Raw genomic sequence first — 12,014 nt, forward strand, 5'->3', positions numbered from 1 at the left:
AAGTGTTATACAAAACAATTGATTGACGTTAACAATAGTATGACGTTAACAAATACAAGGGAGACTACTAATGTCAATTAAAAAATTGAGTAAAGTCTTTAAAATGTTATTTAAGTAAAAAATAAAATATTATTTATCATTTAATCCCTGGTTGAGAATGTTTATGAATAACTCTTCTTTCTTCTTCCGGAGAAAATCATTTTGACGATTCACCACATACACAATGGAAATATCTTAAATCGTCCATTAGAACAACGATGAAAATGGTCGTTAGACCGGATGATTGTTTAATCTTCATGGTTGGTTTGCTGCCTATGAACAGTCATTCTAGTACGCAGTTCATTTTTTGTCTCTCCAATATAGAATTCCTCACAATATGAACATATGAGAGAATAAATGACGTTTGAACGGTTACAAGACATGTATATATATATATATATATATATATATATAAACAAGTCTAAATTGAAAACAATGTTCAAACCTATGATTGCCTTGGATAAAAACAGCAATTTTCATACGTGTGCATGCAAAACAAATTTCTTGTTAGAGGGGTCTAAATACAGCACAAACAACATTTTCCAAAAGACCAAAAAAGTGAAAAGTATATTTTAACAAAACGCATTTGACTAACAGGTTGAACAACAAATGTTCTTAAACCCTGCTGACTGCCATTGGGGATTGCCAAATAAACGGATCACCGATGTAACAAATGGATCTTAATTTTAAATTTAATACTAAATATATATATATATAGCATAGCATAGGCCTCCATATATATTTATATATTAATGTATCTTTAAGAAATTTGTTTAATTATAGTTTATATATATGATAAAATTGAGAATGGAAATGGGGAATATGTCAGAGACAACACGACCAAAGAGCAGAAAACAGCCGAAGGCCACCGATGGGTCTTCAACACAGCGAGAAAATCCCGCACCCAGAGGCGAGCCAATTTATATATAACTAGACCTAATAAATGCTTACTAACCTAAGCCAGTTATTCACAATATATAAAGTGTGGAAAATAGTTTAACAATATAATCAATATATAAATACATTCACCTGATAAATGTGAGGAAAAAAGAAAGAAATTTGAAAATTTTTTAAATTATATATAAAACTAAGTTCTTTCTAAAACACATATAGATGGTACTTTCTGATCAATTCAGAAAAAAATTATGACACAATGGAAAACACCATAACTGATGTGCCTTTCATTGTTTTTTATAAAATAGTTCTTACCGAGTCTTCATCTGTCCACTTCTTTTCAATGCTACGAAGGGCTGGAGACTTGACCAGAGCTTGCAGAGCTTTTCCTGTGTCATAGCTGTGATTATGTAACTGTAAATATCAAACAATTTGTATATTACATTGCAGCCTACAGATTGATAATATTGTTGTGGTGTGAATATCAATCAAACAGCAACACAACAACCCTAGCAAACTAAAGAATAAAAAAATTGTTCATTAATACTAATAACAATTTGCTGCCCATAACAAATAAGTAGAGGCTTCCGCTGCCTGAATTGCATTGTCTGGCATTTTAATCGGTAATCATTATATTTCGCTAAATTTCCTTGAAGCAGGATAAAATAACACTCACTGTATCCATAGCATTAATGGTGGTCTCGTCCATAGAGGCTGCCTGGCAACCATCATCTGTTGAGCCTCCATCACACATCCCTGTAAATGCTGCCACACTTCTGTAATTATAAATTAACAACTGTTGACATGGTTATAATTAACAACTGTTAACATGGAGGCAATGACAAATAACAACTGTTAACAAGGAGGCAATGACAATTAATAACTGTTAACAAGGATCCTTAAAACAAAACATTTCACAAGAGCTCATTATATTTGACATGTCAATTTGATATCATCACTGTTTCAAAATCTTGTGCATACTGGGTAATATTTTCAAAAGGGTACCTCAAAATGTTGTGATTGATTAACATAAACTGTTTACAGACAGATTTATCTCACTTTTTTGTAATTCTGATAGTATTACGCAAATGTTGAAATCAAAATATTTAAACATGTACACGATGCAAAACATTCAAATGAAATGAACTGTGACTGAAGGGGCAGGCCCAAGTAACCTCCATGAAAACGAGAAATACCAATGCATATAAACTTTATACCAAATACCATTGACTTACCAGAAGTGGTTTACTTTAATCTAACATAAACACAAACTTGTTAACTAAGCCAAAGTTTTAAGTCAATAAATCACGATGATGGGGCAGGGCATTATAATCTACATCGAAATGACTTTAAGATCTACACAATACAGATTATGATCTTGTAATATTTATCCCCCTCCCTAATCATGCTAGATTTTCGTCTGGGACTTTCAATATTCTGTATTGTAAGCTTACTTTGCAGCTCTAAGATACATCATCAAGTCCCCATCCACAACAAGCATAGGCCTCCATTTTGGGACCTCCCATGTCTCCATTTTTTCCGGCATCTGTGATGGTGGCACATTCTGCTGACAGACGGGTAAACGAGCCTGAAATAAAAACAGAAAACATTTACATTTCTGTCCAGAAAAAAAAAAACAATCACAATATGAACATTTTACCTCTTAAGTTCTTTAATCTCCCCTCACCCTCTAAACTTGGTAAAATAAATGGGGAATGTGTCCATGGGACACAGATGATAACCCCGCTTGCATATAATGTTAAAAAGGGATATAACTCAAGAATGGAAAAGTGACGATTCCCAAATTTGTACTTGATCTGAGTTTTGTGGTAATAAGCATTGTGTATAAGTTTCATAATATTTGGTTGAGGCAAACTTAAGTTAGAGAATGAAAAACGAAAAATTCAGCAATTTTTCCATTTATAAAGGGGCATAACTCTAGAACGGTAAAAGTGACACCACCAAAATTCAAACTTGATCTGTGTTTTGTGGTAATAAGCATTGTGTGTATAAGATTCATAACATTTGGTTGAGCCAAACTTTAGTTAGAGAATGAAAACGAAAAATTCAGCAATTTTTCCATTTGTAAAGGAGTATAACTCTAGAAAGGTAAAAGTGACGCATCCCAAATTCCAACTTGATCTGTGTTTTGTGGTAATAAGCATTGTGTATAAATTTCATAAAATTTGGTTGAGGCAAACTAAAGTTAGAGAACGGAAACCAATTTTGGGACGTACAGACAGTACAGACGGACAAGGGTAAAACTTAATGCCCCCTCCGCTACAGCGGGGGCATAAAAAAACACTGGATGTGAAAGTAAAGGTTTAAGAATTTCTACACACCCAGTTAAATCAATTTAAAATTTGTGCCATTTATCAAGTAATAGATTTTGTGACTATTTATGGATCATAAATATATATGCTGTAATCTCTGACTGAAAATACAATCTTCCAATAACTCTCCCGCCATCATCTCAATCAACATAAGTGTTAAAATATTGTGTCACTTTAATAATCTTCTAGAGACATTTGCCAAAGATTTCCTTGTTGTATAAGTATGCAGTTGTTTTTTCCCTTTGCCTAGGGATTAACAGCTAATATTTAATTCACTTGTGTTTGTGCCAGTGGACATAAAATATCTGATTTACAGCTGTATTGTTGTAATATATTAATTTACTATCTCGTTACATAACTACTGTCTAAAGACAAACAGATATTAAGTATGTGTAAAAGGAGATATGAGTTGGGGGTATACTTCTACGAGACAGCAACCCAATGATACTAAAAACACAACGACCCTAGATATCAACATTTAGCCTTAAATAAGACAAGTTGTACAGAATAAGTGTGTGTTTGAGAAGACTTTGGTTCTACTATTAGCCGTGTTACATATTCAAAAAATGTAAATACAATGTTACTACAAGCTTTCCTTCAATATTAACTTCTTGATGTCTTTTCGTGTTTTATTGTGTTGTTGGTATGCTGTCTCATTGACCTACTACTATAGGGGTGTTTAGCGACCTTGACTACCCATGAGGGTCTTAGACAGTCGGTCCATCATTGACCTATTCCCCAAATACCCTTTTATACATTTCTACTAAGTATTTAAATGTCATTAAAGATAATAAACTGCTCACCTATTGTAAGTTACCTGTCATTTGCACCTGACAAATGTAAATGTGATGATGTTACTTGAATTTTGTGGAAGTAATTTACATCATTTTCACAATAACATCTTACTTTGTCTCCAACAGTTATGCACCGAACATCAAAATAATAACCAAAGACTAACACATCGGTATTTACTGCTTCTCCTTCGAACGCAGCATTAAGGAGTAAGAGCAAAGACTTGTCAGCTTAGAGTCAAAATAATGTGTCATGGTAGGGTGACATGTCTTCCTGCGGACTAGACTGTTACCTTGTGAACTAGCACGTTAAAAATCCCGTTCAGTATGGGGTTTAGTACAAAGCATGGTTTATATTCATATCATACTAACATGTTCTCGTCCTGAATATGCATTTAATTTGCCACTGGACTGTAATCAATCCATCAAAATAAAATCTTTAACCTGACCAACCTTTAATTTCAGATAATTTTTGTCTAATTTACCTGCTAACATCAAATTTCTTTTTAAATGTTAGTGGAAACTCATCTACATGTATATTTCATTGTCATTCTATCAACTTTATTTGGAAGACTGATCATAAAATTTGAAGATCTAAGGTTTTCTTTTTACAAAAAGCTTGTCTGATTAACCAAAGGATGAAAGCACACAGCTAGATGACCTTTGTGAACTTGTTTATGTATGTATGGAAGCAGAAAGCTGTTAACAAAATAATCAAATCCTCATAATTTTCTTATATCTTCTGGCAGCAAAAAATGTCATGATCCTTCGCTTTTAGAAAGAAAAAAAAATTTGGTATAACGATGCCTCTCTTTCACCCAATAATAAGTTACAACTGCAAAGCGTTTTTAAAAAGGTGATACTTTTAGAAGAAAAAATGTCAACCAAGGCTGAAGGCGGGGGTCTATAAACTGATATTGACTCTATCCATCTCATTACATAATTGTCTCAATAAAATATTTAATCAAATAAAATCAACATACGCGATTGTCAATTGACAGGATAAAATTGTGAACATTTTAACAAGCTAAATTCTGTGATAACAGATCTACGAATTTGGATTAGTCTATATGTAGTATGGCATATTTATTGTTTTAAAACTGTCAGATACAAAATTTATTTAAATGCATGTTCACAATTTTATCCTGTCAATTGACAATCGCGTATGTTGATTTTATTTGATTAAATATTTTATTGAGACAATTATGTAATTAGATGGATATAGTCAATATCAGTTTATAGATCCCCGCCTTCAGCCTTGGTTGACATTTTTTCTTCTAAAAGTATCACCTTTTTAAAAACGCTTTGCAGTTGTAACTTATTATTGGGTGAAAGAGATGCATCGTTATACCAATTTTTTTTTTCTTTCTAAAAGCGAAGGATCATGACATTTTTTGCTGCCAGAAGATATAAGAAAATTATGAGGATTTGATTATTTTGTTAACAGATTTCTGCTTCCATACATACATAAACAAGTTCACAAAGGTCATCTAGCTGTGTGCTTTCATCCTTTGGTTAATCAGACAAGCTTTCTGTAAAAAGAAAACCTTAGATCTTCAAATTTTATGATCAGTCTTCCAAATAAAGTTGATAGAATGACAATGAAATATACATGTAGATGAGTTTCCACTAACATTTAAAAAGAAATTTGATGTTAGCAGGTAAATTAGACAAAAATTATCTGAAATTAAAGGTTGGTCAGGTTAAAGATTTTATGGATTGAATACAGTCCAGTGGCAAATTAAATGCATATTCAGGACGAGAACATGTTAGTATGATATGAATATAAACCATGCTTTGTACTAAACCCCATACTGAACGGGATTTTTAACGTGCTAGTTCACAAGGTAACAGTCCAGTCCGCAGGAAGACATGTCACCCTACCATGACACATTATTTTGACTCTAAGCTGACAAGTCTTTGCTCTTACTCCTTAATGCTGCGTTCGAAGGAGAAGCAGTAAATATCGATGTGTTAGTCTTTGGTTATTATTTTGATATTCGGTGCATAACTGTTGGAGACAAAGTAAGATGTTATTGTGAAAATGATGTAAATTACTTCCACAAAATTCAAGCAACATCATCACATTTACATTTGTCAGGTGCAAATGACAGGTAACTTACAATAGGTGAGCAGTTTATTATCTTTAATGACATTTAAATACTTAGTAGAAATGTATAAAAGGGTATTTGGGGAATAGGTCAATGATGGACCGACTGTCTAAGACCCTCATGGGTAGTCAAGGTCGCTAAACACCCCTATAGAAGTAGGTCAATGAGACAGCATACCAACAACACAATAAAACACGAAAAGACATCAAGAAGTTAATATTGAAGGAAAGCTTGTAGTAACATTGTATTTACATTTTTTGAATATGTAACACGGCTAATAGTAGAACCAAAGTCTTCTCAAACACACACTTATTCTGTACAACTTGTCTTATTTAAGGCTAAATGTTGATATCTAGGGTCGTTGTGTTTTTAGTATCATTGGGTTGCTGTCTCATAGAAGTATACCCCAACTCATATCTCCTTTTACACATACTTAATATCTGTTTGTCTTTAGACAGTAGTTATGTAACGAGATAGTAAATTAATATAATACAACAATACAGCTGTAAATCAGATATTTTATGTCCACTGGCACAAACACAAGTGAATTAAATATTAGCTGTTAATCCCTAGGCAAAGGGAAAAACAACTGCATACTTATACAACAAGGAAATCTTTGGCAAATGTCTCTAGAAGATTATTAAAGTGACACAATATTTTAACACTTATGTTGATTGAGATGATGGCGGGAGAGTTATTGGAAGATTGTATTTTCAGTCAGAGATTACAGCATATATATTTATTATTCATAAATAGTCACAAAATCTATTACTTGATAAATGGCACAAATTTTAAATTGATTTAACTGGGTGTGTAGAAATTCTTAAACCTTTACTTTCACATCCAGTGTTTTTTTTATGCCCCCGCTGTAGCGGAGGGGGCATTAAGTTTTACCCTTGTCCGTCTGTACTGTCTGTACGTCCCAAAATTGGTTTCCGTTCTCTAACTTTAGTTTGCCTCAACCAAATTTTATGAAACTTATACACAATGCTTATTACCACAAAACACAGATCAAGTTGGAATTTGGGATGCGTCACTTTTACCTTTCTAGAGTTATACTCCTTTACAAATGGAAAAATTGCTGAATTTTTCGTTTTCATTCTCTAACTTAAGTTTGACTCAACCAAATGTTATAAATTTTATACACACAATGCTTATTACCACAAAACACAGATCAAGTTTGAATTTTGGTGGTGTCACTTTTACCGTTCTAGAGTTATGCCCCTTTATAAATGGAAAAATTGCTGAATTTTTCGTTTTTCATTCTCTAACTTAAGTTTGCCTCAACCAAATATTATGAAACTTATACACAATGCTTATTACCACAAAACTCAGATCAAGTACAAATTTGGGAATCGTCACTTTTCCATTCTTGAGTTATATCCCTTTTTAACATTATATGCAAGCGGGGTTATCATCTGTGTCCCATGGACACATTCTCCATTTATTTTACCAAGTTTAGAGGGTGAGGGGAGATTAAAGAACTTAAGAGGTAAAATGTTCATATTGTGATTGTTTTTTTTTTTATTGGACAGAAATGTAAATGTTTTCTGTTTTTATTTCAGGCTCGTTTACCCGTCTGTCAGCAGAATGTGCCACCATCACAGATGCCGGAAAAAATGGAGACATGGGAGGTCCCAAAATGGAGGCCTATGCTTGCTGTGGATAGGGACTTGATGATGTATCTTAGAGCTGCAAGGTAAGCTTACAATACAGAATAATGAAAGTCCCAGACGAAAATCTAGCATGATTAGGGAGGGGGATAAATATTACAAGATCATAATTGTATTGTGTAGATCTTAAGGTCATTTCGATGTAGATTATAATGCCCTGCCCCATCATCGTGATTTATTGACTTAAAACTTTGGCATAGTTAACAAGTTTGTGTTTATGTTAGATTAAAGTAAACCACTTCTGGTAAGTCAATGGTATTTGATATGAAGTTTATATGCATTGGCATTTCTCGTTTTCATGGAGGTTACTTGGGCCTGCCCCTTCAGTCACAGTTCATTTCATTTGAATGTTTTGCATCGTGTACATGTTTAAATATTTTGATTTCAACATTTGCGTAATACTATCAGAATTACAAAAAAGTGAGATAAATCTGTCTGTAAACAGTTTATGTTAATCAATCACAACATTTTGAGGTACCCTTTTGAAAATATTACCCAGTATGCACAAGATTTTGAAACAGTGATGATATCAAGTTGACATGTCAAATATAATGAGCTCTTGTGAAATGGTTTGTTTTAAGGATCCTTGTTAACAGTTATTAATTGTCATTGCCTCCTTGTTAACAGTTGTTAATTGTCATTGCCTCCTTGTTAACAGTTGTTAGTTGTCATTGCCTCCATATTAACAGTTGTTAATTATAACCATGTCAACAGTTGTTAATTTATAATTACAGAAGTGTGGCAGCATTTACAGGGATGTGTGATGGAGGCTCAACAGATGATGGTTGCCAGGCAGCCTCTATGGACGAGACCACCATTAATGCTATGGATACAGTGAGTGTTATTTTATCCTGCTTCAAGGAAATTTAGCGAAATATAATGATTACCGATTAAAATGCCAGACAATGCAATTCAGGCAGCGGAAGCCTCTACTTATTTGTTATGGGCAGCAAATTGTTATTAGTATTAATGAACAATTTTTTTATTCTTTAGTTTGCTAGGGTTGTTGTGTTGCTGTTTGATTGATATTCACACCACAACAATATTATCAATCTGTAGGCTGCAATGTAATATACAAATTGTTTGATATTTACAGTTACATAATAACAGCTATGACACAGGAAAAGCTCTGCAAGCTCTGGTCAAGTCTCCAGCCCTTCGTAGCATTGAAAAGAAGTGGACAGATGAAGACTCGGTAAGAACTATTTTATAAAAAACAATGAAAGGCACATCAGTTATGGTGTTTTCCATGGTGTCATAATTTTTTTCTGAATTGATCAGAAAGTACCATCTATATGTGTTTTAGAAAGAACTTAGTTTTATATATAATTTAAAAAATTTTCAAATTTCTTTCTTTTTTCCTCACATTTATCAGGTGAATGTATTTATATATTGATTATATTGTTAAACTATTTTCCACACTTTATATATTGTGAATAACTGGCTTAGGTTAGTAAGCATTTATTAGGTCTAGTTATATCTAAATTGGCTCGCCTCTGGGTGCGGGATTTTCTCGATGTGTTGAAGACCCATCGGTGGCCTTCGGCTGTTTTCTGCTCTTTGGTCGTGTTGTCTCTGACATATTCCCCATTTCCATTCTCAATTTTATCATATATATAAACTATAATTAAACAAATTTCTTAAAGATACATTAATATATAAATATATATGGAGGCCTATGCTATGCTATATATATATATATTTAGTATTAAATTTAAAATTAAGATCCATTTGTTACATCGGTGATCCGTTTATTTGGCAATCGCCAATGGCAGTCAGCAGGGTTTAAGAACATTTGTTGTTCAACCTGTTAGTCAAATGCGTTTTGTTAAAATATACTTTTCACTTTTTTGGTCTTTTGGAAAATGTTGTTTGTGCTGTATTTAATAGTTTTTATGGCAGGATGGATAAGAATCTCGCGGTATTTTGCTATATCTCGCCTATCATCGGTTGTTTGTTTATTCAATAAATGGAAACCGCAAAATTGACGTCTTCTAATTTACCACATATCAATAAAAATGTTCTAAATCTTCTGTACCATTTAAGCACATTTCGGTTTCTTTGTTATTGCTAAATTTGGCTTTATCAACTTGAAAAGTATAAGTATAAGTTTTAGTTAACAGTCTGGCCAGTCTGGCCAGTCTGGCCTTTACTTCGACTTTTTTCACCTCAATACGACAGTTTGGTACAGATTTCAATACCAGATGTACATTTCCAATAGCATGTGATTGAATGTTCAGAAATTTTAAAGTTGACTTTTGTTGTTTCTCTTCTTGCCACTTATCATCCCAGTAGTGTGTAATATATATGTGTCTTCACTGTTTTTTTTCCATTTCAGAATATCTAATTCATTCTCTAATAATGTTTCGATTTCTAGTAAACCATATTTCTCTTATCTCTGAATAACCTTAATTATGTAACTATGCCCATTTTGTTTTGCCATACTTAGTTGCCTTTCTAAAATCTTAAATTCTAGAGTTTCTTTGTTGTGAAGGAGATTTCCTAAGAAAGTTAGAAGAGGGTAAGTGGCAATATATGCCGTCCGATCCGGAAGTCCTTGAATTTGTCTACATACTTTCAACTGTAGTCGCTCTAATTAAGGGATGTCTGACTCCGTAAAATTCATCACCTCTATTCCATATAATGCACGTGGAATTACATACGTTTTCCATATATTATAGGCTACTATTGGAGACATTCCTTTCCTTGCATGCAGTCCAGGTCCAAGCGTATCAAGTTTTTCTAGCCAGTTTTAGTCGATATTAGGTGTTTAGTCTGTTTTGACTATTTCTTACCAGTCCTAGGTATTTTGTTTCACTCTTTTGGGTTATCTCAACGTTTCCAAGATAAACTGAAAAATTACTTTGGCATTTTGTGATTGGTACCAAAGCTGACTTATTTGGGTTTATAGTTACTAAATCTCGTTTTGTACAGTTTTCAGCAATATCCAATAATGCTTGTACTTCATGTTGGTTTTCCTCCAATACGGCTATGTCATCAGCACACGTTTGGGGCCATTACTTTTATGTTTCCTATTTTAGGTCCAATGTCAGATCTTTCGAGTGCTTGGAGTATATTGTTATTATATCTCTTATACAGAACGGTTGACAATTTAGCTCCTTGTTTTACAAAAATGTACACCCTGTGTTACCTTCACTTCATCTGAGAGGCTGTTATTCCATTTCACTTGTATAGACATATTTCTATATAAATTACGTAGAAGTATCCAAATTCCACCACAAATTCCATTATGATATAAATTATTAAAAAGTAGTTCATGATTTAATTTATCAAATGCCTTTTGGGCATCAAGAGTAAGTCGAAAAAGTTCTCTTAAAAGTTCCTTATAACAGTCTGCCGTTTGTGTAACAATAAACGCTGTATATATTGAAGATGCCCTTTCCGTGAAGCCACGCTGTAATTTACTTTGCTTTGGTAGAAGAGCTTGTTCAATTCTGTCTTTCAAGAGGTTTTCCAGTACGGTTGAAAATGTATTGGTAACTGTTATACCTCTGTAATTTTCCGGGTACATCTTGTCTTTGCCTGTTTTTAATACTGGAGTAACAGTTCCAGATTTAACTTTTCTGGCACATCTAGAGTGTCAAAAATTAAAATTATGACGAACACTATAAACGGTATAATCTCTTCTGGTCCATACTTGAAATGCTCTGAGCTAATTCCATTAACGTCTGGTGATTTTCCTGTTTTCATCTTACAAATTGATGACTGTACCTCATTTACAGTAAACTGATGTTCAGTGGTTGTCGTTGGTTGATGTTGTTCATAAGTGTTTCTGGTTTCTCGTTTTTTATATAGATTAGACCGTTGGTTTTCCTGTTTGAATGGTTTTACACTAGTCATTTTTGGAGCCCTTTATAGCTTGCTGTTCGATGTGAGCCAAGGTTCCGTGTTGAAGGCCGTACTTTGACCTATAATGGTTTACTTTTAAAAATTGTGACTTGGATGTAGAGTTGTCTCATTGGACCTCATACCACATCTTCTTATATCTATTGCTCGTTCTATTGGTTGTAACTTTTGTTTATCTAAAGTTTCAATTATTTCGTTTTGGATCTTTACAAGGTTAAGTATTTCTGTGTCAATCTCATTCTTGATGTCATAATTATAGACGGGTTTATCTATAATTGACCTAGAAAACATGGGCGCATCCATTAA

The 12,014-nt window shown here is 33.3% G+C and overlaps 1 protein-coding gene and 1 long non-coding RNA gene across 2 annotated transcripts; one reads left to right on the top strand and one right to left on the bottom strand.

Annotated features, from left to right (window-relative positions):
* Positions 1-1,047: 1,047 nt before the first annotated feature.
* On the bottom strand, positions 1,048-4,024 carry LOC127722277 (arginine-glutamic acid dipeptide repeats protein-like). Its single transcript, XM_052229168.1, has 5 exons — positions 4,013-4,024; positions 2,388-2,521; positions 1,610-1,709; positions 1,249-1,347; positions 1,048-1,068 (listed from the first exon to the last, which is right to left on the bottom strand). Exons 1-5 carry the CDS (start codon positions 4,022-4,024, stop codon positions 1,048-1,050), a joined length of 366 nt encoding a protein of 121 aa, XP_052085128.1.
* A 3,807-nt stretch (positions 4,025-7,831) lies between these two features.
* Positions 7,832-8,673, top strand: LOC127721377 (uncharacterized). The gene is made up of 2 exons (XR_007991194.1): positions 7,832-7,867; positions 8,576-8,673. It is a non-coding gene; the product is annotated as an uncharacterized LOC127721377 (long non-coding RNA).
* Positions 8,674-12,014: the final 3,341 nt, after the last annotated feature.

Source organism: Mytilus californianus, unplaced genomic scaffold (genome assembly GCF_021869535.1).
Source record: "Mytilus californianus isolate M0D057914Y unplaced genomic scaffold, xbMytCali1.0.p SCAF_12, whole genome shotgun sequence".
NCBI lineage: Eukaryota > Metazoa > Mollusca > Bivalvia > Mytilida > Mytilidae > Mytilus > Mytilus californianus.